Below are 23693 nucleotides of genomic sequence, written 5' to 3'. Positions count from 1 at the left end.
ACTGTACAAAATTTGCTGTAATTATGCAGCTGTTTGCCAGTAACTTACTGTAGAAGATAAAGACTGAAAATGTTTAATGTTCATTTAACTTTGAACAACTGTTGCCAGTAAATAACATAAATGTAAAATCTACAGTAAGTTACCAGCAGCTAGTTGCCAATAATACCCAGTAATACAGTAATTTCTACAGATTTTTTTACAGTGATGTTACGCATTCATTATGCAAACACACCAATAGTAGATCGAAGGTGTTTACCACCCCAACAGAACTTTTCCTAAAAATTTGCTCTGCATAATAGCTGCGAAATTGGGAAAAAAAATAAGTTCTTTTTGGTCAGATTTTGTTTGAAATGACATCACATCAGTTCCTTCTTATACTCTCTAGAAGTATATTGGGGCCTTAAAGAGCAACTATGGTCTCACGATTTTAAATATCCATTGGCGTGGAAGTGTATTAGTAGCCTACATGTTAACGATACACTGTAAATTTTTTTTGCTGTAATTATGCAGCTGGTTGCCAGTAACATTTAACTTTGAACAAACTGTTCCCAGTAAATAACATAAATGTAAAATCTACAGTAAGTTACTGGCAGCTAGTTGACAGTAATACCCCGTAATACTGTAATTTTTACAGAAATATTTTACAGTGTGCAAAAGTAACATACTCTAAAGTAAACGATGACGCGAGTTAGCGTTTCTGATGTAAATCTCTTTTCTTGGACTACAACAAACACACAGATTGTAGGCAACAGTTTACTTCCTGGGATTGGTGATGTAGAGAAGTCCGACATTATCATAATTCCTCAGGCTTGGACTCACAGCCTGTAAGTTAACTCCTGTCAGCATTGCATTGTGAGCGAATCTTTCAAACATGGTAAGGAGCGCCACATTTTCGGCTGACGTCAGAGGTATTCAGGCCAATTACAACGTACAGATTAACTGGCCAATCAGTGACACAGAGCTTTTCAGATCGATAAACTTTGTACAAAATCAATGCGTATGAGGAAAAAATTTATGGTATACGGAAAATAATACCAAATACACAAAATAACGTTGTTGTTTTTTGTAGCAATGAAATAGGTGCTCTTTAACTAGACATATCATCAAACTTCTAAGGCTGTCTGATTGACAAGTAAATAAACCAATCAAAGTTTGTTTTATAAGTAAAACTCCAGCCAATGATACAATAATAACAGGACCAAATACAATGAAATGGCAGTTGTTTCGAATAATAGCACTGAAGTCTCCACAGAAAGTTGCATAAAAAACAAGTAAATCACTAGAAAATGCCTGTTCTTTGAAAATGATTGTTGTATAAAACTGTAAACACACTTTTGTTTACTAGCATAAAAATTCTGACTCGTAAAACCTACGTGAAGCCAGTCAGACTGCGTATTGCAATTGCCAAACAGCTTTTGCCATTTTGGGTTCAACATGCATCAGATGGTCGTGAAAGGCCTGTGGGTGTGTTGCCTGTGGTTCAGACAAGATTGTGTGTCGTCGTTGTTACATCTTCCAGCTCTGGAAATTCTGCACACGTCGTCTCTCAAGCAAAACCTCATAGATCACTCTGAGCTCAAATCTGACATGCAAACTGATTGGTCAGTGGTTTGTTTCATGCGCAAGTATGCGCTCCGGTCTATATCTGCTGTATCTAGATCTCTGCGTGTTTCTGCAAGTGTGTCCATTATTCTTACCTTTATCTAATGATGTTTCCTGGATGTCACTTTTTTGACTAAGCTCTGTCAAGGCTTTCTGCCTTTGCACGGGTACATCTGAGGGAATAAACACAAAGACACGCACATCATCATTAAATAAGTAAACACTGTACATTCAAGCAGAAATCCCAGGTTGTGTTTTAATGAGGTAAATATCTAGAGTTCAGCTGAAATCATGTGATCCGCCTGAAATATAACACTACCCACAGCGCAGAATGAGCTAGAGAGCATTTAACTCACAAATCAATGACAGCATAGAGGCTTGGCAACTGGTTATAATGCATTCAAGATAGATTTCGCTGCTTATAAATCCTTTCTGCCTAAGTAAAATGAGTTTTAAAACAAATTACCGGCTTTGCTCTGCATGGCAAAATATACTTCGCTCTATAGCAGATGGGCTGGGATGTTTTTCGTTTTCCCATCACATACAATTATAATTTTAGCATTGAAAACCTGTTCGGCAGGTGCACAGTGTCAAGAATCAACATCCTGATAAGTGTGATAATAACATAAAACTAGCTGACTTAAAACACTCAAACATATATATGCACATCCATGTACATGCACTTAAAGAATATTGATTTCATGTTTATGAGTGACATAAAATCACTAAAAATGCTAACTGGTTAGACATTAAGTCGCCTCTTCTCTTCGTCTTGTCCTTCTGCCTTTGTCTAAAAATATGGTTAAGAAAAATAACCTAACCTACCCAAAACACATATGAGAAAGGTGATAAAGGTCTCTGAAAGGTCATATCTCATATAAAATGTGCTAATTTAAACAGCTTTATGCCTTTGTCTTTCTCACGGCTCCATCATTCTCTGTCACACAGCGGGTTTAACAGATCGATGATGAATGGATGAAAAGCTTTCCTTACCATGCAGAGAGTCAGAAATAAGATTACAAAAGTGAGGGGGTAGACATGACATGTCAGACTACATGCGCGCAGTAATGGAAAATTACATTGGTTTTGTTGCCTTTAACAATCTCTCTCCTTGACATTTAAAATACAGATTATGCATTTATTTTACAAAATATTTTGTCACATTAACATCAATACATCTTAATGTTTGGTTTCTATTTTGCCGTGGTGTTGGGTTTGCCCATGTAAAATTTATGTCGTAAAACAAATCGAACTGAGAGCTGCTGAAGCAAGAACTGCTACATGGCACATAAATCCAGTTTACAGGCACCTCAAAAGAATCACATGCCACAATGGGAACCAATTTGATGGACCGTGACAAACAGTCTGCTCTAATCCTTCATGATTTTACATTGCGACACTAAAACGCTTATGTGATCTTTGAGGAGCTGAAGTTTAAATTGTCAGTTTCAGAGGTCAAAACTCCTCACTCATTCTGACAGTGTAAGGAGATGGTGGGGGTTGCTAAGCAACTGATGCCAAGGTAACAGTGCCCAAACTTCACATGTCTGTCAGGTTTCTGTCACAAGGGTGTCAGAGGGGCTTAATTCTGGATGCATATAAGCACAAGCGGAGCGAAAAATACTTTTCCAAGTTCAATCAATTGAAACCATTGATCCATTGGCCCTAAACAGACCTTGAACATGTAAAGGCACTTATAGCTGCTGCTACTGGACTGAAAACTAGACTTAAATAACATTCCCTCAGAACTCAGAGGGTACACTCAAAGGTGAAATACGTATAGTTCACCCAAAAATAAACCTGAATAAATTACTTTGTTCTATTGAAGACAAATGAACATATTTTGAAGAATGTTTGTAACAAAGCAGATCAGGGGCACCACTGAATTCCATGGTAGGAAAAAATAATACTATGGAAGTGAATGGTGCCTCTAATCATTTCTGTGTGAACTATCCTTTTAAGCTTTTGATAACCACCAAAAGTTAATTTGAACTCAGATTGTTAAAACACAGGAAAGGCATATGCAGTAATGCACGTATAGCAGAAGTGTATGGCTAAAGCATGATTTATAGCATACCATATGGCTATGTGCCAGCTTTCATTTATACGTCTGCATCATTGTTCACATCAACGTGCAATTACATGCAGATCTGTAGTAGTTAGTAGTCTAACAGGCATGTTACAGAATCAAGGTAAAAGCCGAAAAAGAAGCAGTGTACGTTGTTGGAGTGATGAAGGTGAATAGACTTTTGTTGCAGCTTGACTCCTCCAGTGATATCACTTCTTAGCTTATCCAATCTATCATTGTTTTTACCATCACAAGCGGAAATGCATCTGGAAATAAGAGGGGTTCTAGCCAAGCGTGCAACACAAGCCCTGAAAAGTGAAGCCAAAACGTCTCGATCGCCCCCCAACTAAACAATTTAATTACACTTCAATGAGCTTTTTTTTTCAAAGCTGGTTTCTATTATTTATTTTAGTTTGTATCACGCTGATGTAAATCCAAGTGTTTGTTTTTAAAATAAGTTTGTTTTTATTTAGTTATTTAATGCTATAACAGCAGTGGTGTCACGTCATGATTGACAGCTGTGATATGCGCATTCTGCGAGAGCGAGGGCGGGGCCTTGATTTCGCGGCTTTACTTCCTGCTCACTACTGCGCAGGACTAGTCCCGAAATCGCTACTGCGCAGACTCAAGACCCAAGATGTCAGCACTGTATCGGGACACTGGCGGCTTCACTTTTCCCCAATGGAAAAGAGCGAACGGGCATCATCCATCTTTTTTTTTACAGTCTATGGTTCTAGCAGACCAATCACAACGCTTGCGTTCTGCAGACAATTGACAAGTTGTTACAGTTTTGGAAATGTGCGCATTAGCTTACATGTAGGCTATGGCAAAATCAAGTAGAAATTGGGTGTAACTGCACTTTTTCAAATCAACATATATTTTATGTAACTTTAACTTAACAAATTCAGGTCAACAAATCAACTTGTTTTTACAAGTTAAGTCAACTTAATGGCAGGGTGCATGATCTCTGAAAGCCAATGTTGACATTTGAAATCATCTAAACAAACACGCCCCTACCCCAATAGAATCGGGACCTTCTTTTGATAGACCCGCTCCACACATACACAACCCAGGCAACGATGTCGGTTAGTAGACACGCCCCTTACTGCTGATTGGCTACAAGTGTGTTTTGGTACTCGGCCCGTCTCCCTTGTGTTTTTTAAAAATCATGCGCCCGCCTTTAAAATAGTGGGTTGAATTGACTTACAAAACCAAGTTTTGAAAGCTGCATTTTTTTATTCTCTGTCTATGGCTAAGCATGATTTATAGCATACCAAGTGACTGTGTGCTAGCTTAAATAAAGTAACCTAGAAGAAACTGAGTACTTGTAAAAATATATAATAAAACAATTCAATTCAGTCCTACCGATGACAATATGTGTGATGGTAAAATCAAGACCGCTCTCAACTTCGAGCATTAAAGCAACATATAACAAAAAGCTTGCCAGTGCCAGAAGCGACCAATTAATCCCGCTAAATGAGATGTTCACGGGACACAAACACTTTAATACCAGCGACAGAGAGATCTGTTAAAAGCCGCGAGCTGTGGCAGATCCCGCTGATGGCCTTGCACATTCCCTGAATGACAAATGATCAATGTTGCTCACACAGGCGAGTCTTCAGGCCTGCTGAAATATTCTGCTATGCACCGAATTTGAATGCTTGGCTGATTGTACAAGAGATCACCATGAAAAATGTAAATCCTTTAAATGAAGCCTTTGCCCTGTTTTTAACCTCTCAGCTTTAACACAACAACTCCGCCGGCCCAAATCTCTTTCTTGATCGGTAGAAACGTGCCCAAAAAATACCAAGTGGCACAACTATGAACACAAACCTCGTTTACACGTCTTGATTTTGGATCGATTGAGATGAGTTCAAAACATCCAATTGATTTTTTACAATGACTTCTCTGTAACTGCAGAGTACAATGTTTGGTAATCCAAACAGCATTTATAACTTTACCAAACATACCAGTTTCACACAGTTTCTGTCTAGAATTCCCCAGGTTTTGCCATCTAGCTGTAACCTGATTGGTAGGAAGGAAGGGTACAGGAGATATATAATCTCTTAGGGGCTGTAAATAGCTAAATACACACACACATACTTGCTACCTCCCTGGCTGGTAACCTCATCCAGCCATTTTGATGCCAACCAGTAAACAGATATAAGCTCGCTCTCAACATCTGTGTTTAACATTATGGTGAACATTGGCAAACAAACTCGTACCCTTATAACTCATACCCTTATAACACTGACATGATTCATCTACTCCTAAACGCGAGATGGCTTGAGAACCTTAACACAAATCTACAGTATTTGGAAAAGCCATAGTGTCCCTGCACAAAACTTACTAACAATCATCATAAATGCACACTTGGTGACGAAATGGCAACAGATATAAACAGATATCTGCCACAAGCTGTGGTTTCATTCAGAAACCACTCGAGGAGTTACATACGGCTGAAATGCTGCCCTTTCAATTTGGCTTGAGCAGATTATTAGAGTACACAAAATTATACAGGTCAGCAACAGTTTTCTCCAAATAGCTACTCACTTTTTTGCAATTTTATAACCCAGCAGAGGTGATAAAGAAGAGAGTGAGAGGAAAAACGTCCTATCAGCTCCACAAGATCATACATACTAAAAGAGCAGGTGGAATATGACTCTCTGCAAAGTGTGTGTGTGTCTGCTCTGAACTGTGAAGTGAGTTCATTCAGAAGTTTAAGCACTTTACACTACGAAGTACAAAAGTATAAAATAAAACTACGAGGTGCTTAACTTGAAGAAAATATTAATCAAAAGCCTTAGATTTCAAACTAAATATTGCATAGGCTGTTTTATTTCCTACACGTTTATTGTGGAGAGGGTTGTAAAATGATACATCACCTTTCAGAGTATTTCAACCCAGTGTGTCATTACAGTGAAAAATGAATGAAACAGTTATTGATATTGTATTCTTATGATTTACTATGGTTTGAACACAGCCACACACACACTCATTCATTCAGACCAAGAACATGATCATAGTTCAGATGTGTTGCAACGCCCGAGGGGTAAACGGCCTCAGTCAAGGGCACTGGAGCAGCAGGACGTACAGATATCAGGTGACCTGAACAATCTCAATACAGGCACTATCACTGCTGTCAGTAATACAGCTATGGTAAAAAATTATACACACATTCATCAGTTAAGCATTGTGTATCTGTAAAAAAGAGAGAATTGAAAGTATAAGGCAAAACTAGATGGAGTGAGAGAGAGAGAGAGAGAGCAAGAGCTAGTTCTTAATACACTGACAAAAATACTTTCTGATAACTGAAGACAAGGCTTATTTTTTAAAGCTTATCTGACATGAACGTGCACACACATACACACAAACACACATTATAGGCAAATTAATCTCAGTGGAGGAGTAGGGTTGCCTGCACAGAAAAGAAAGATCTAATGTGGCCGGTTTGAAATCTAGAAGGAACACAGCATTCTGGATTTGTAAAAGTGCCGGTTGAGCCCTCATGGTCCAAATCTGTACATGAAGGTGAGTGCATTGCAGTAAAAGTTACAATTTATGTAAATTTTGGGTCATTTCCTCCGCCTACTCGTAACGTGCCATGTTGAAATCAATGGATTTGCAGCATTTTTTGATGCAGTGCAAACTTGGTCAGACTCAAACATTGCACCACAAGCAAGGCATAATTTGAGTAGTAGTCAATTCATGCAATGACCTAACTATGATATCCAAGACCCTACCCGTGTATAGCCGAATATCTATTATCCGATGAAATTCAGATATATCTAACAAAATGATTGATAGTCTAATAAGATGCAGAATGAGAATGAGAAAGAATTGCTGAGATGATACTGAAAATTCACTCAATTATTTTAAATGCACAACATTTTCAGTCATCCATCATCCAGTGATTTTGATAATAGGTATGGAATAACAATGCTAACTGTTCATATATATATATATATGTACATACTTTATATATTATTAGGGATGCACCGAATCCAGGATTCAGATTCGGGTGAATACTGGGCTTTTTGACGGGGTTCGGCCGAATCCTAAATTTTTTCTACCGAATCGAACCCTAGGCTTGCACTACGCTGGTCGACGTCAAGCGGCTGTTGATTACACACATCGGGTGCTGACGTGGAGATAAGCTTTTTCTTTCGGTGAGCCTTAGGAGCGGTTCACATTTCGCAGACACGAGCGTGTCGCACCGCATCGCTTTCATTATGCATATGCTTATGGTAATTGTCAAAATAGTTTCCCCACTTGTCATCCTGGCATAATGTTGCCTATCCTTTTTTTTTAACAGTTAAAATTTAATAAAATGAAAAATACACTGCTGTGGACAATGTTTACTTCATTAATGTGTTTTGTGTTAATGGAATAAGGATGCGAATAGGATTCGGTATTCGGTTTCGGCCGAATCTTAAACAGTGGATTCGGTATTTGGCCGAACCCAAAAAATCTGGATTCGGTGCATATATATATATATATATATATATATATATATAATATATATATATATATATGTGTGTGATAATAGATATAATAGATATGGAATAACAATGCTAACTGCATATATATATATATATATATATATATATATATATATATATATATATATATATATATATATATGCCACCAAAAATATCAGTCTGAGATCACCTACACAGGACCTAGCCATAATGACATCATTCCAAAATAAAATCTGCCCTGTATAATTATGAGTCAGAAAGACAAAAAGTAAAGTATACTGCTGTGTCGGGTTACATTTAATGGATTAGTCCATTTTCTTAAAAAATTCCAGATCCAGAAAATCCAAAATGTTGATGTCTTTCTTTTTTCAGTCGAAAAGAAATGATGTTTTTTGAGGAAAACATTCCAGGATTTTTCTAATTTTAATGGACTTTAATGGACCCCAAAACTTAACAGTTTTAATGCAGTTTAAAATTGCTTGTCTTCCTTCGGTCCTGTGACGTGCCAGCGCGACCTCACATCAAGAGGTCACAGATGACCTATCGAAACTACGCCCCAGTGTTTACAAGTGTGGAGAAAGAGGATCATTACGACGTTGTTGTCTGCCGAATGATACTAATTAATATCTTCGTGTCAGTTTATTGTTTAAAATGGTCCGCAAATGTGCGTTTCATATATGTAACACGTGACCTTTCTACATCATTACGCAATTACGTGAGGTCGCGCTGACTCGTCACACAGCCTGAGAAAGAATAGAAGTTGTGGTTTAAAAGTGCTTTTTTTTTCAGACAATTGTGATAAGACCCTTATGCCTTGTTTGGGATCGTTTTGAGTCCTTTGAAGCTCCGTTGAAACTGCAATTTTAAACTGCAACTGCAAATCCTGTAATGTTTTCCTCAAAAAACATAATTTCTTCTCGTCTGACCAAAGAAAAAACATTACCTTTTTGGAAGACATGGTGGTAAGTAAATTATCTCTTTTTTTAAAAAAAAATTGACTAATCCTTTAAGAGCAATAGAAAAGAGGGCAGCGCCAAATTTATATCTAAATAAATATGACGAAAAATTTTAAGCAGAAAAGTTGTGAACCGTACACTCGTATGCATGGTACAAAAGCTGTCACTGGGACGGTACCCTTTACAAAGATCCTAATATGTTATAATCAGGTACAGATTTGGTACCAATTTCTCTTAAAGTGTACACATTTGTGATAAGAATACTTATATATTTTGTGTTTTTTTATTCATTGTGTGGATTTATTGCTGATGTAAGAGGACACGATAAAGGCAAAAGAGTGACTACATCCTCAGTTTGAAGAGTTGGGCACCATTATCAGTGAGTCAGCACAATTTAAAAGGTTGTCAGCATGAACTGACAGGTAAAAAGGTTATTCAGCATCATTTGCAAGATATGAAGAAGTCACAGGTCAGGTAAGTAAGCACAATCAGGAAGTGAAAGAATTCAGGAAGAATCAAATAAAGTGGGGAAATGAAACTGGATGAACACTTAGAAGAAGGCATGGATTAGTTGAGAGCATATCGTGCTCATATGTCTAATAATATTAGATTAAAACTGAGCCGGAACTGTCTCCAACTTGATAGTGCTGACCTTTAATGCTGCTTTAGTGCCATTTAAAGCCTACATCTTAAATTATGGTGATCCCCTTTGATATGGGCATGGAAAGGCTCTTTATAAATCAACTGAGCCGTGTGTGGCACTTGACTGCTTCAATCCAGCTTCTTGATGTGGATATACGTCAGATGTTTCATCTTTTGCCATGCATTTAAATTAGGCAGTTCACACATCTCAGGGATCAGGAACGGGAGTCCGTGGCCTATTCCTATTTTCGTGTTACTACGCACATACACATAACAGCTATCTTTAACACACGTCTGCCAAGATATAAACAAATAGATCCATTTTGCATTTTAATAATAATAGACAAGCACATAGACAAACACCTTGATAATAATATAAGCACCTTTATACATAATGGCAATCTATAAAGCTAATGACTCCCTGGTAGAGCTCATTAATGTCAATGGGATAAACTAAAAGCATTGATCAGCTGGAGAGAGTGTGTGAGTGTATATATGGGTGAGGGAAGAAAAGCTTTCAGCAGCATTATCAGTCCTCTCCTTTGTGATGTCATAATGAGAAAAGATTGCCTAGCAACCCACACTGCTGCCTAGAGATGGACAGATGGGGAATTCGAACTTGAACAGTCGCTATGACATAACCTAAGCTCAATGCAAACTCACCTGTATAAAGCAAATCTCCTTTTGCATTACATCAAGATGCTGAAGCAAATACAGCAGTGAGTCATTTCTAATTCATTAAAGATTTAAGTGAGAAAAAGCAGATGTATGTGTTAAACCTATTGATATCATCTCAAATGTAAGCCTGGTTGTACACTAAATCCTGTAAACATAAATGACCACCCTCCATATGTACATCCAGACCAACAGCTGTCACGTAAAAACAATTACCCAGTCGAGTCATTGAGCCAATTTAGAAACATCAATAACAGATATTAAGCACAGGCCGAGTCAGCTAAAGCAGATGAATGAGCGAGTGCACTTAGATTCGGCCTCTTGCGACTATAGTGGGAAAAACTCTCTACACAAAACATAAACTATAAACCTTCCATGCTGTTATCATTATAGATCCGGCAGAGCTGTTAACAGGGTCACACTGACTCAACATGACAAATCTAAACTGTGACAATTTGATGGACACAGTGACAGTAAAAGCTTTTCAAATTGCCTTGTTAAAATCACATCCATAAAGCTTTAGGATAAAAGGTCTAAACTGGGTCAACGGCATCAAAATGACTAGCAAGTACATAAGGGTTAAACAAAATCAGATTCGACAAATGTCTCATTTACATGAACGTATGCAAGCGGCTTACAGTGCATTTAATCTATATACATTCCCAGGGAATCGAACCCATAACCTTAATGTCACAAGACAACACATTCAGCGGCCAATGCGATTCTTTACAATAATTGGGAAATTAACTACAAGCAGACAAGATGCATGCGTGTTTATTTGTATGCATTTAGCCTCTCATTCATTACCAGAAAGTCTTTGTAGGACCATCTGCCCTGCTGCTCACACTTCCAAGAGATAAATAAGCACTGTTCTCATCTACACTGACAGACTGCGTTTGACTGTCCGTGTCTGTCTGAGTTTCCATCTCGGGTTATTTTGTCAATACATACTTCCTGCTTTCTGACATTGCTAAATGACACAAGCGTCAACAAAATGCCTGATCAGATGAGAGCAAAATACGAGGGGGATTTTGCATCCAATGACCTGGCAACCCAAGCCTGAGGCAGATCAGTGTGAGGTGAAGTGGATGTGGGACATTAAATACAAGATCACAATCTGCTGCGCTCTCATTGAGTGGTGAATGAAACGGGAGAGAGCTGCGGACAGGAGGCTCACGGTGATCCTCTAACTGTCAGGATAGCTCTGCGAATTTCCAAGGAGTAAAAAATGTGTGTCGTTCTTTTAGTTGGAAACACGTTTTGATTAGTCCTTTAGCAACAATGGGCCCTATTTGTGATACATGAAGCAAGCTAATTTCTGTGTCAATCGTGTAAACTATTTTTACATAAATTGCCAGTGGCATTTAATTCAATAGGATAATTTACATATAAACAGATTCATGAACGATTCACACCGAAATTTATTCTGCAATAGATGTCAGAGATAATGTATACTCTGGTTATGGCAAAAACACCCTTTCAGAATAATAAGGACTGGGGTCTTGTATTATCCTAAAAGGGGTTTATTTGGTTATAATGATAAGCTGACTGTACATTATCACCACTTATTGCACAACCACTTACTGATACATACTATAAAAGGACTTTAAGTATACAGTGTAGTTGAAATTATTGTAATATAGGAAACCAAAAACCGAAGAGTGTTGTGAGAGAAATGAAACTAGCATATTTATGCAGGAGTAACAATATATGGGTGATTCTCACAAAACCATTGAAACACCACGGCACTAATGATTTTTAGATATAAAATGTGTAATATAGTAATATTAAAAAGCCTCAGAATTAACGCAATACTGTGTTCTACCTTGCACAATGTGTGATTTTAACATAAGAATTTATAATTTGTTAATTTTATCTAATTTTCTGCTGAAATTCTCATTACCGCAATGCATCCGGCTGTGTTTGAACATGTGTTATGCTGTAATTTAAACAAATTAACACAAAATATTTAGGGGAAAAAATTGATGTTTTGCTAGACTACTTTAGATGACAGAAAGATAATTTACTAAATATTCATGTATAATAACAATGAAGAAAAATTAGGAAAATCATGTGTCCATGCCTGATGTTCTCATCCTCCGCAACATTTTTTGAGAACAGTTTAAGCACACATACAGAATTTTAATTAAGTTTGATTTTGAGTGACCAAGCACATGGACCAGTTACTTCAAGATGGCTACCAGGAAAGATCATCTCTTTATATCTTTCCAGTTAAATTTGAAATATTCTCTTGTCAGAATGCTTACACGATATTTTGATTATCATTACCGAAACAGGTCGTTTTCTACATTTCGAAAATTGTTTGATTTACATTTTTTTTATGAAAATGTTTTTTATTAAAGTCTACAAGGCTTCTCTATTTTTAGCAAAACATACTGGGGTACCTCATCCTCCGCAACACTATTCTCATATACCGCAACCATTTACAGCAGTTGCGATAAAGAGAACTTCTGTTGCGGTAATGAGATTTTTTAGGACTTATTTTCGAAATTATGTTACAAAAAGTGTTAAATGATAAGTAAAAGTTTTTAAATTAATGTTCCTATATACTCCAGACTTTGTTTCTAATGTCTGGTGGGAAAAAAGTAAATTTAAGCAATTTTTACATTTTCATGCTTGACATTTTTACAACCAAGTTTTCATGAGAATCATTGTACAGGTGATATTATACACAATTTATTTAAAAACAAATTTAACTCATTGACTAAAATCAAGCATTCCAGTCAACCGTATAATAGGTTAAGTTATGTGTGTGTAGTTTACACAGTGGTGCATTGTCATGCTCATCATAACATGCACAAATAAGCTGGCCCATCTGCATGCACTTTATATGAATAGATGGGCCAATTGATGGGTGCAGAGATTCAAGGCTTACTGTCACTCGAGATCAAATTCAATGCATTTACAATTATGTTACATTGCTGAGTAATTATAGAAATCACAGTCCTGATTGCTCACCATTGTGTCCTTGACAAAGGCACATATTTAAGAAAGGGGTTTACATCTGGATTAAAGCATCCTAGGTTAAATGGTTTGGTCCAAACCAGCCCAGGGTGTCCACTCCACCCAGAAAGCGCAGGTGGATTGGGTTTGAGGGAGGGGTTGTTGATCTCTGAAAGCTTTGCTCTCATCACCCAAGAGACTCAAAAACAATGAGCTGATAAACTGCATCCCAGGCGACACTACACAGCACAGAGACAAACAATGGCTACGGCAACACATAAACTTCAAAATAGCAGTGCGCATTCCTTTTAATGTGGCATTCTCAGTGTGTGATAGTATTGAAGGGATAGTTCACTAAATCATGAAAACTTGCTGTCAATTAACTCATCTCAAGGACGTAAATTTGGTTTGAACATGGGGGTTGAAGTGTAAACTGGACATGTTGTCATTAATATTTGTGTAAACATTGCGGGGGGAGGTAAATGCTAGTTTTTATTATCATACTAAACGTCCAATCCCTCACAGAAACTACGTTCCAGACCTAAGCCATATATGATGTATGTGACATTTTTTCCAAAAAAGAAGAAGATACAGTATAGAAGATGTTTGGCGTAAACCATGGTCCCAGGTGATCCATAAAATGCAAGTCCTCGGGTACCAAAAAAGCAGATACAGTCAACATAAAATTACTCCCTGCGGCGCATGAAGATATATTGAGGTTTGTGCTGCCTGCATCTGCTTTCTTGACTGGTCCTTGAAGAGATGGTACCTGAAAACTTGCATTTTATGGGCACAATTTTGTCTTAAAATTGTCTTTACTGTTCATTGAACACAATAGTCACTACATATTAAATGGGAAATGAAAGCCAATTTCCTGAAATATGACTAGCTGCATTACTCTGATTCTTTGTATAAGCCATGCGTAACCATGAAAAGATCTTTGCATATGTTGCATAAACACAAGAACTTTCTGTGGCTCAGTTGGTAGAGCTTTGCAACGCAAAGGTTAGGGGTTCAATCCCCATGAAAAAGTTAAGGCTTAAATGAAAGCATCTGTCAAATGCATGAATATAAATGAACACAAAACACACCAGCTGCGATGACACAATTCAAAACTGAAGAATTAAAGTGGGAAAAGAGTGATGACAGGAGGATAAAGAGTGAAGAAACACTGACTCACGCCAGGTTCATTCATTCATTCACTCACTCATCTTGTCAATGAGAGAGTTTGTATCCCGTCTTAGTTACTGTAAGGTGGCACAGGTGAGTGCTTGACAGCGATAACAGGTGAGGTTTTTACCGTGCTGGCTCTGCTGATGTTCCTGCGGTTCTCCCTGTTCTTCCAGCTCGCCGAGTTCCGCCGGTCCGCGTCCGGTGGCTGTCAGTTCCGCGCGCAAGTTCGCCACCTCCTGCCTCGCGCCATCGATCTGCCGCGCGAGCTGCTCGTTCTCGTCCATCATTCACCGGATCGTCGGTTGCGGGAAGAATCCACGGAGCTGACGGAGCGCGTCATATCGGTAGCTGCTTCATAAAGACACTAAAATCCCATTCTGACTCTTTATCAAGCGCAGGGATCCCAGATATCCACTGGATGAGTAAGGATATTTAGAGTCTCATGCTGTTTAATGTTTGTGTGTGTATGTCAGAGAGAAAATAATGAAATAGAGACTTTGAGGAGAATAATACAGCGTGCTTCCCAGCGCGCGAGATCTTGTCCACCGCACGCTCTGTGCGCGAGACTCCCAGCGGCACTTTAAATGGACTCTACCATCTGAAGAAAACCGGGGGAGGCCACCTGTCAAAATGAACGTGGCATTTCCATCTTTTCGTGTTTGTTTGCATTAATGAAGTGTTTATTACATACGTTTAGTTTTTACGACACATTTTAGTAATGAACTACAGAGTTCATGCTTTTTAGTGTAACACTTTCTAAAAAGTAACATAAACGTAAAATATGCAAAATTAACGAATAAAGTGCATTTATGAGCATAGAGTGCTCATAAATATGACACCTTATGTGTTGCTTCAATGTTACAGGATCGATATCTGTAGTTTTGTGTGAGGTTTATGGTAAAGGTTAAGTGTAGGGTGTAGTTTTAGTTTGGTATGAAAACAATGCCTATGAAAATCTTCATCTGAAACCTGTACAGAAATATGACGTCACATCATTCATTACATGCTTTTGCTTCTTCAGTTTTCTCACACGTACATTTTAATATTTAATGCAAAACATGGCTGCAGATTTAAAAAATAATAATAATTAAAAAATTTCATATATTCATATGTTTCATATATTTTGTCCTAATGTAGCCATTTAAATACCCCACTTAAGTTATCTTCAAGACTGTGTAACAGTATAACTTTGAGGGAATTGCATGATTGTGTATATGTGTGTGTATGGTGGTTTAAAAGTTTGTTTTTATGAACACAGACTAAATAAATACTGTAAAGGACTCATTTACATCTTTTCCATAAATAAAGAACTCTTATTGTTCATTCAGTTGCATAACAAAATTATTCCACAATAATATGGATTGCAAAAGCACCCCAATTCTTTCTGCTGAAGTCAGTCCTGCCATTTCTGGATGTAGACACAATAGATCATCTTCTCATTTTTTCCTTTATGTTAATCACTCTGTCATAATGTCAAACATTTGTAAGCAGGCCTAACTGATTAACCACCACACCGCATGCACTAACCATCTGATCAGAACAATTCATCACTTTATTAAAATATCTAATAAGATTTTTATGTCAATTTTATGTCATTTTTATAGCTGAACTTATAATGTATCTTATGACTCTGCCTAAATTCAGAATAGCACCTTACAGTTTTTCATTCAGAAGATTGTGCATATTTTGTATGCATAGAATACTCAGATCAGCCTACTACATTTTCCCACAATGCAATATTCTCAATGTTATGGTGATTGAACAAGATGATTTTTTAACATTGCTTACTTGACTCTCTATTTGATCACACTAAAAAAGTCATTCATACACGAAATTAAATACAAAATAACCTTTTTGATTTCAGAGATGATAAATTGCAGGTCGTGTGGCAACAATGTAGCATTCAAACTGATTTAAATGTTAATTGTTGTACATGTCTATTGTTCCATGTGATATAGCAGGCAGTTTGTCTATGTTATCCGCACACCCTTTACTGACCACACCCCTCTCAAGATGCAGGATGGTGACCACCAGCTGTAAATAATTGCTTTTCACATGAATGCATTCATAAATCAAGCAGAAAAAGCACTATTGAGGGGATAAAGCAAGGGACTGTGTCCACATCACATTCAGCATCTCTCACAAGGCAGGATGTAACAGAATGTAAACCTTTTATTGTGTAAAATATGCCCTATGTATTCAGCACATATTATGAGGTATATGCAAACACCTCCCTCTGTTTATGACATCACTTCCTCTAGGCTAGTGCCAGAGCAGCGTGTGAGGGTGACATTCAGCTGTCGGTATTAATGTGTTTTTTGACAGTGACAAACAGTGGAAAAATTGCTTGTGGAGGACAACTTTTCCACCGTGACCCAGTCTGTGAAAACCCAGCTGATGTCATTTTTTTGAGATTTTTATATTTTCTACACACTGTAAAATCATCCAACATAATGTTAAGAACATTAACCTTGATATCTTTAATATTAGCTTGAGAAATTAAGGCCAAATATGGAATTAAAAGTAAAATCATTGACAAAAATCAAACTTTAATACTCCTAATCACATAATTAGACTTTAACCTAGATTTCACAGACATGGTCACAAATATCATTTATCTTATTTACTCTCTCTGTTCTATTTTTTGAGTTTTCTTTTTATTGGTCATCTGAAACTTTTCCTCCATTGTTCTTTCAGCCTCTCTCTCTTTTGCTCTCGATCCGCTCTGTTGAGCAGGAAAATGAAGCGAGGAGAGACAATTAATGTAGCCCCTCACAGCCAGAGACAATAGACCAGACAGACCCTCACACACACTTATTGAGACAAAGTTACTAAGCATCTTGCCTATAACATCTCTCTGACTCTTCCTTAAACACACAACCTGATAACACGCATGCGACCTCTAAAACAACGTATCGTAGAGATTTAACCCTCAGGAGCCTATTCATTCTAGCTGGGCTCATCACCATGGTAACAGCCAGTCTAGTGTCAGTCAGGTGTTTCTTTGGTGACCATGTGCTTTTGATTGGTTGCAGGCCTTCTGGGATATCGGAAGCAGATGGCATTATGGGATACGTTAGTCATTTGTGACACGTGCCCTCGGAGAACCAGCTGGGCCTTTACATACTGACCAGAGTGGATGTTTGGATGCGTGCGTGTGTGTGTGTGTGTGATGTGGTTTGATGAGGAATAGTAAATTGACTTTAGCAGACCTTATCAGACCTGACTCACTCTCCAGGGATTCACTGGTAACTGTCTGTGTGAGATTAGTCTGGACCTTGCAGGGTCTGTCTAGGTCTGATTCAAACTGAGAGTCATTAATGGGGATGAAGCTGCAAAAAAAAAGTATTATAAAGATGAATTTTGTAAAACAAAAATATGATAATTTAAAATAAATGTTTTTTTTTGTGGGTGAACAGTGTGAAAGCTTGTTTTGGGTTATTGCACAGCAAATGACAGGAAGATGGCAAAGACACTATTATGATTTCTACCCCCCACCCCATATTCTGAGTGGCAGGTTGGCTGATGGATTTTTGGGGTGGGGAAGGGGGAGGTTTCGGCTCATCAGGGTTTGAGTCGAACAGCAGGAGCAGATGGGATGGGGAAATTGTCTGTCCAACCACACACCTCAACCACATTTTGAGACCTATACCCAAACACTCTTACACTGACCAATGCAAACCTATTTTATTTGTATATAAGATGATTTAAAAAAATTTTTTTTTAAAGACGCTCCTGTATAGCTCAGTGCTAAAGCACAAAAACAGGTTTGGAAACACTGATAAAATGTAATGCACTGTGTTTTGCTTTCGATGTCTATATCATTAGGAAAATATAAACATTTTGTTCAATATTTTAATGATAAATACATTTTTTGACTGAAAATTTGAACCCATTTGAAATTGTTAAACATAATAACATTAGTTATAGCTGATAATAAGAAGCCTTAACTATATTAATGACACTCATAAAGTTTACAGTCTCTGGGTGATGGCTGTTTTTCATCTAGACTGAGTTCAAGTTAATTACGATTTCATTTTGTATCTTTTTAATAAGTTCTAAATGAAGTTAAGCTGTAATGAGCAGTGCGGCAGGGCCAGCAGCAGAAGGTCCCATCAGAAGATGATTTTGAATTTATATGTCAGATATTCATAATTAGGTCCAGGCAGTATCTGCAGTATCTTTTTGCACAATTACAGTGGTAATTTAAAATAAAATCTATTGGAATGAATTTAGATATTTTACATTGAGCTGGGAGTACTACAATCTTTGCACATATTATTACTCAAGCCTAAAAATATTTAATGACCATAATGCAACGGATGAACGATTTATAGGACTTCTGATACGGCTTTCATGTGGGCCTGTTTAAAATGAACATCTCCCCGAATACAAGACACAATATCTGTACAAAGATAGTAAAACATATTTCCAAACATGCAAATAACAGAGAGATACATTATACAGAATTTCTCACAACATAGAAAAACATCTAATGAATTTCTCACAGCTCAGTTCAGACCTTATTGCCTTTAATATCTCTACCACTATATCACTTCAAATTCTCTTACTGTCATTTGTGGTTCACAAACTGCATTTAGCTATAAGCGCAGCCCCTCATGCACAAGCCCAAGAAAGAGAAAAAAGAGGGAAATCTTTCTCTTTCAAAACCAATTTTAAAGAAACTGCTTCACTGTGAATTTTGGTAAGGGAATCAAATTTTTATGTTGTTTCTTCAGAGCAGGTTGCAGACCTCTAGGTTTTTCAAAAAGCAGAGAGATACTCTTAATGAGAGAAATTAGACCACTCATCTATTCGAGTGCTTAATAAATGTATGTTAATTAATCTGAAAATGAAGATGGTGAGGAAGACATGAACGTCATAGAATAATGACATCAGTGATCTTTATGCTAGTGACATCAGTGATCTTTATCAATGCTAGTCACATCAGTGAGGTGAAAACAGACAGACATGGATGACAGGCTGGACTGATAATAATCCTTTGCTGTCAATTTCAATCCTGAAGCACATCTCTCATTTTTATTTACACTAAATTAGTGTGTAAATACATGTGTACACATTTAGAGATGCTTGTTAGAGACAAAACTCAAAAATGTACTATTGAAATAGTATTAGTCTATTTAATAGTGGTCTATTTAATAGTCTATTTTAAACAACTTTGAATAGTATAGACTATTAAAAATGGACTATTTAAAAGGTCCTCAAAAAATCGATCCAAATAGCAGCCAAAGCATAGGCTACTTTAAATATAAAAAGGTCAACCAGTTAATGTAAGGCTTATTTTAGGGGTCACGTAAGGGTTAATCAAATATCATTAGCCTGGAATTAAAACAAAGTCTGTTTTTCTCAATATAAACCATGTGTGTATGTGCGCGTGTGTGCGCGCGTGCGTGCGTGTGTGTGTGTGTGTGTGTAAATGATAATGCTGTGGGCATGGTTTAATTAAGATTCTATGGCGCCATCTAACGACAATGTTTCATACAGCATGCACACTCTCAATATTCGGCAAATTAATATCATTTATTCAGTTACGTTGAACAATTAAGTACTAAGTTACAATTTTCAAAAATTAGTAAAACACTTGATAATACATTTTGGGGGGAAAATAAAGATAGAAAAAAATCTGTATAATTCTGTCAGGTGTGCTTTTGACAGTGCACAATATGAACTGACACTCACACTATATATCATCACAAGCACAACTCATACATGATCTGTAACAGTATAAAAAAAGTCTGTTGTGCTGAATGCCAGTCCACTAAAAGTAAAGTAGGAGTCCTTGACTTTTACTACTGTCCTCTGTTGCTCAGAGGCCAAACAAATGGATCTGGACAGAATAAAGTGAAAACGTATCCAAACGTTTCTGCTTAACTATCCCTTCAGCATTCAGTTCTAAAAAACCCCACAGGGTAAAAGAGTAGATTGAATTCAGTGAGGCAAAACACAGTGCTGACACCCTACATCTACACAATGAAATGACAACTTCTAAAATACAAAGTGTATACAATAATCTACCTGTTATTATTTAATCACACAGAGAAAATTAGAATACTGGAAAATTCAGGTAACAGTTGCTTGCCTCTCTCTCTCTTTCTCTCTCTCTCTCTTTCTTTTTATCAAATTTTTTCTCTAAGGCAAATTTGATGTTATTCTCTATAGCAGTTTCTGGAGGGCCACCGTACTGCAGATTTCAGCTCCAACAAAACGCCTGTCTGTAATAATCAAGCAACCCTGAACACTTTGCTGGTTCAGCTGTGTTTGATTGGGGTTGGAGCGAAAATCTGCAGGACGGTAGCCCTTCAGGAGCAGGGTTGAAGACGCATGCTCTACATCAGTGGTTCTCAAACTGGGGTCCGGGGCCCCCAGGGGGGCCGCGAGATGGTGCCAGGGGGGCCCCAGTTTTATGAAATTTTATAAAATACATTCATTTAGCATGAATTCTGTGTAATTAAACCTAAAAAAATAAGGCTACTAGCCAACAGCACTACTTTGTATAACTTAATATGTTTTGTTTAATTAAAATGTTAAATTTTAGAACATTTTTTTGTCCTAAATTTTTTATAGGGGGGCCGCGAAGAAGTGCACGGTACACAAGGGGGGCCACACGCAGAAAAAGTTTGAGAACCACTGCTGTATAGCATGGAGTGGGTCTGGGGCCCATTGGGGGACCATGGTGTTATTAAAGGTCACGTTCTTTCTAATCCCATTTTTCAAACTTTATATTTAATGTTTAATGTTGCTAGCATAAATAATACCTGCAAAAGTATGAAGCTCAAAGTTCACTGCCAGGCGATATATTTTCTTTAACATAATTCCCCTTTCAAAGCCTACAGCAAACGGCCAGTCTGGACTACAGCCCTCTACTTCCTGGTTGAATGAAGTCAATATAAGAGTTTTTGACTAATCTCTGCCCACAGGAATACATCAGTCGCCAGCTAAGCTCACGGCTCTGCTAAGCTAAGCTGCTGTCGAATAACACACTAAACAAACTACACAATCAGAACTCGTTAGGTATTTCTGAAGGAGGAACTTCACAGAACAAGGAAGACATCAGCCCGTTTTTAGGACAGTGAAAGCAACGGTATACAGATAAGTAAACTGTGTAAAAAATACCACGTTTTTTACACGTGAAACACGAACAATTGTTATATTGCGCACTGTAAACACAATCAAAGCTCAAAAAATGCAGAAAGAATTGGACCTTTAATGGGCTAATAATAAAAAATAAACTTTGAAATAAAGGTTCCCATGTTACAATCTATACATTAAATTTAAAGAGCACCTATTAAATTGCTAAAAAACAACATTGTTTTGTGTATTTGGTATAATACAATGTGTTCGCATGATTTATAGTTAAAAAAGGTTTAAATACATTTTTGTAGCTCCAGATTTCACTCTCTTCCTGAAACGCACGGATTTGAAAAGCTCTCTGTCCTTGATTGGCCAGCTAATCTGCATGTTGTGATTAGCCCGAATACCTCCGACGTCAACCGGAAATGCGGCACTCTTTACCATGTTTGAAAGATTCGCTCACTATGCAATGCTAACAGACGTTAATTTACAAGCTGTGAGATAAAGCAGGATGAATTATGATAATGTCGGTCTTGTCTGCATAACCAATCCCAGGAGGTAAACTGTTGCCTACAATCTGTGTGTTTGTTATTATCAAAGAAAAGAGATTTACGTTGCAGACGATAACTCGCGTCATAATTTACTTCGAGGTTTGTACATTTTGCATATCGTTAACGTGTACTAATACACTTACACACCAAATTAAATGTAAAAAAGTGAATCGGACAATAGGTGCTCTTTAAAATGTTATGTTGTACAGTATATGTTAAATTTTGTCATTTTTGAAGGTAACCATCATAATAATGTAAATCCAATCTCAATTTAAAACATAAACTAGGGTGAATTTGCTCCTCCTATTTATCCATTAAGGGGTCCTTGGCTTAAAAAAGACCTCTGCTTTAAAGAATCATAGTCCAGGCAATACTTTAAAATATCCACAAATAATTTTCTCTTACAACACAAAACAAATACAAACTTTAAATTTCTTAAATAGACAATTTAGTCAAATAATCTAAATAAGGGTACAGTATAAATAATAAGAAATACACAGATTTTCTGATTCTTTTCTTGTCATTCCAAAAAGTGAAAGTTGGATCTAAAAAAGCACTTCAATTGGTAACACCTCTGTACACCTCTTCACTTTCTGTTGGTTGTTTTTGATGGTTCATTACCTTACAGAGGGTTAGTGGATCATCTGCCACCCAGTGTTTACGCGTGTGTGTGTGTGTGTGTGTGTGTGTGTGTGTATTGGTTAGAAGTAAATATTGCTGTTTACTTATTCCCTGCCTCCCACCCCCAACACACACACACATAATACACACATGTTTATAGGCGAAGACCAGGCAAATCTTCATCAACAAAATCACAGCACCTGGAAAGAGTGTGTGAGTCAACTTTCTTGGCTAAACATCTATCAATACAAATACACAGGACAAATTTTACATGTTACATGTATCAAACCTCTGCTTTACATAAATGTAAGCACCCTCACATAAATGTTAATCTATAGACTTTCTGTTTGAGCTTGTTGATATGACTACTTTCAAACAGTAGGAACATTGTGCTCTTGCAATTACACGACGTTGCCACTAGATGTCAGCATAAAATGACAGCATTCACTCCCAATAAAATCAAACGGTTCCGAAACCTACAGCATCAGCACAGTCAGTCAACGAGTTCACAGTCAACGGTTGAGTATATAAAGGTATTTTTATAAAGGAAAATGCTACAGACTTCCATGTCCTGGATAATAATTTGAAATTAATCAATAAACATAGCATGCACTGACATTAAAATGACATTTAAATAGCCTGAAGAGCCCTCTTACACTACAAAGAACCTTTTGTGCCCAGCACACTTTAGGTATTGACAAACTTTTGACAAAGACCATTTAAGCAACATAAGGGTCATTCTACAGAAAAGGTGGAAATGCTTGTCCCTTGCTTTTGCAGACCCCTTAATCATTTAATTTGACCCAATAATCCCATAATGATATATATTTAATAAATATAGACTGTCCTTAAAATGATGAGAGAGTT

At 37.2% G+C, this 23693-nt stretch overlaps 1 protein-coding gene across 4 annotated transcripts in view; it reads right to left on the bottom strand.

Annotated features, from left to right (window-relative positions):
• kazna (kazrin, periplakin interacting protein a) overlaps positions 1-15154 on the bottom strand; it is a 39515-nt gene extending 24361 nt beyond the window's left edge. Inside the window, exons 1-2 of one of the 4 annotated variants that reach the window (XM_073867784.1) lie at positions 14690-15154; positions 1699-1775 (exon numbers count right to left, since the gene is read on the bottom strand). In XM_073867784.1, the coding sequence (XP_073723885.1) occupies positions 1699-1775; positions 14690-14849 (237 nt within the window). In that variant the 5' untranslated portion in view covers positions 14850-15154. Of the gene's footprint in view, positions 1-1698; positions 1776-6223; positions 6336-14689 lie in introns of those variants that run through there. The other 3 variants (XM_073867783.1, XM_073867785.1, XM_073867786.1) reach the window with 3 other exon arrangements.
• Positions 15155-23693: the final 8539 nt, after the last annotated feature.

Source organism: Misgurnus anguillicaudatus, chromosome 5 (assembly GCF_027580225.2).
Source record: "Misgurnus anguillicaudatus chromosome 5, ASM2758022v2, whole genome shotgun sequence".
Taxonomy (NCBI): Eukaryota; Metazoa; Chordata; class Actinopteri; order Cypriniformes; family Cobitidae; genus Misgurnus; species Misgurnus anguillicaudatus.
This window is presented reverse-complemented; position numbering and strand designations above follow the sequence as displayed.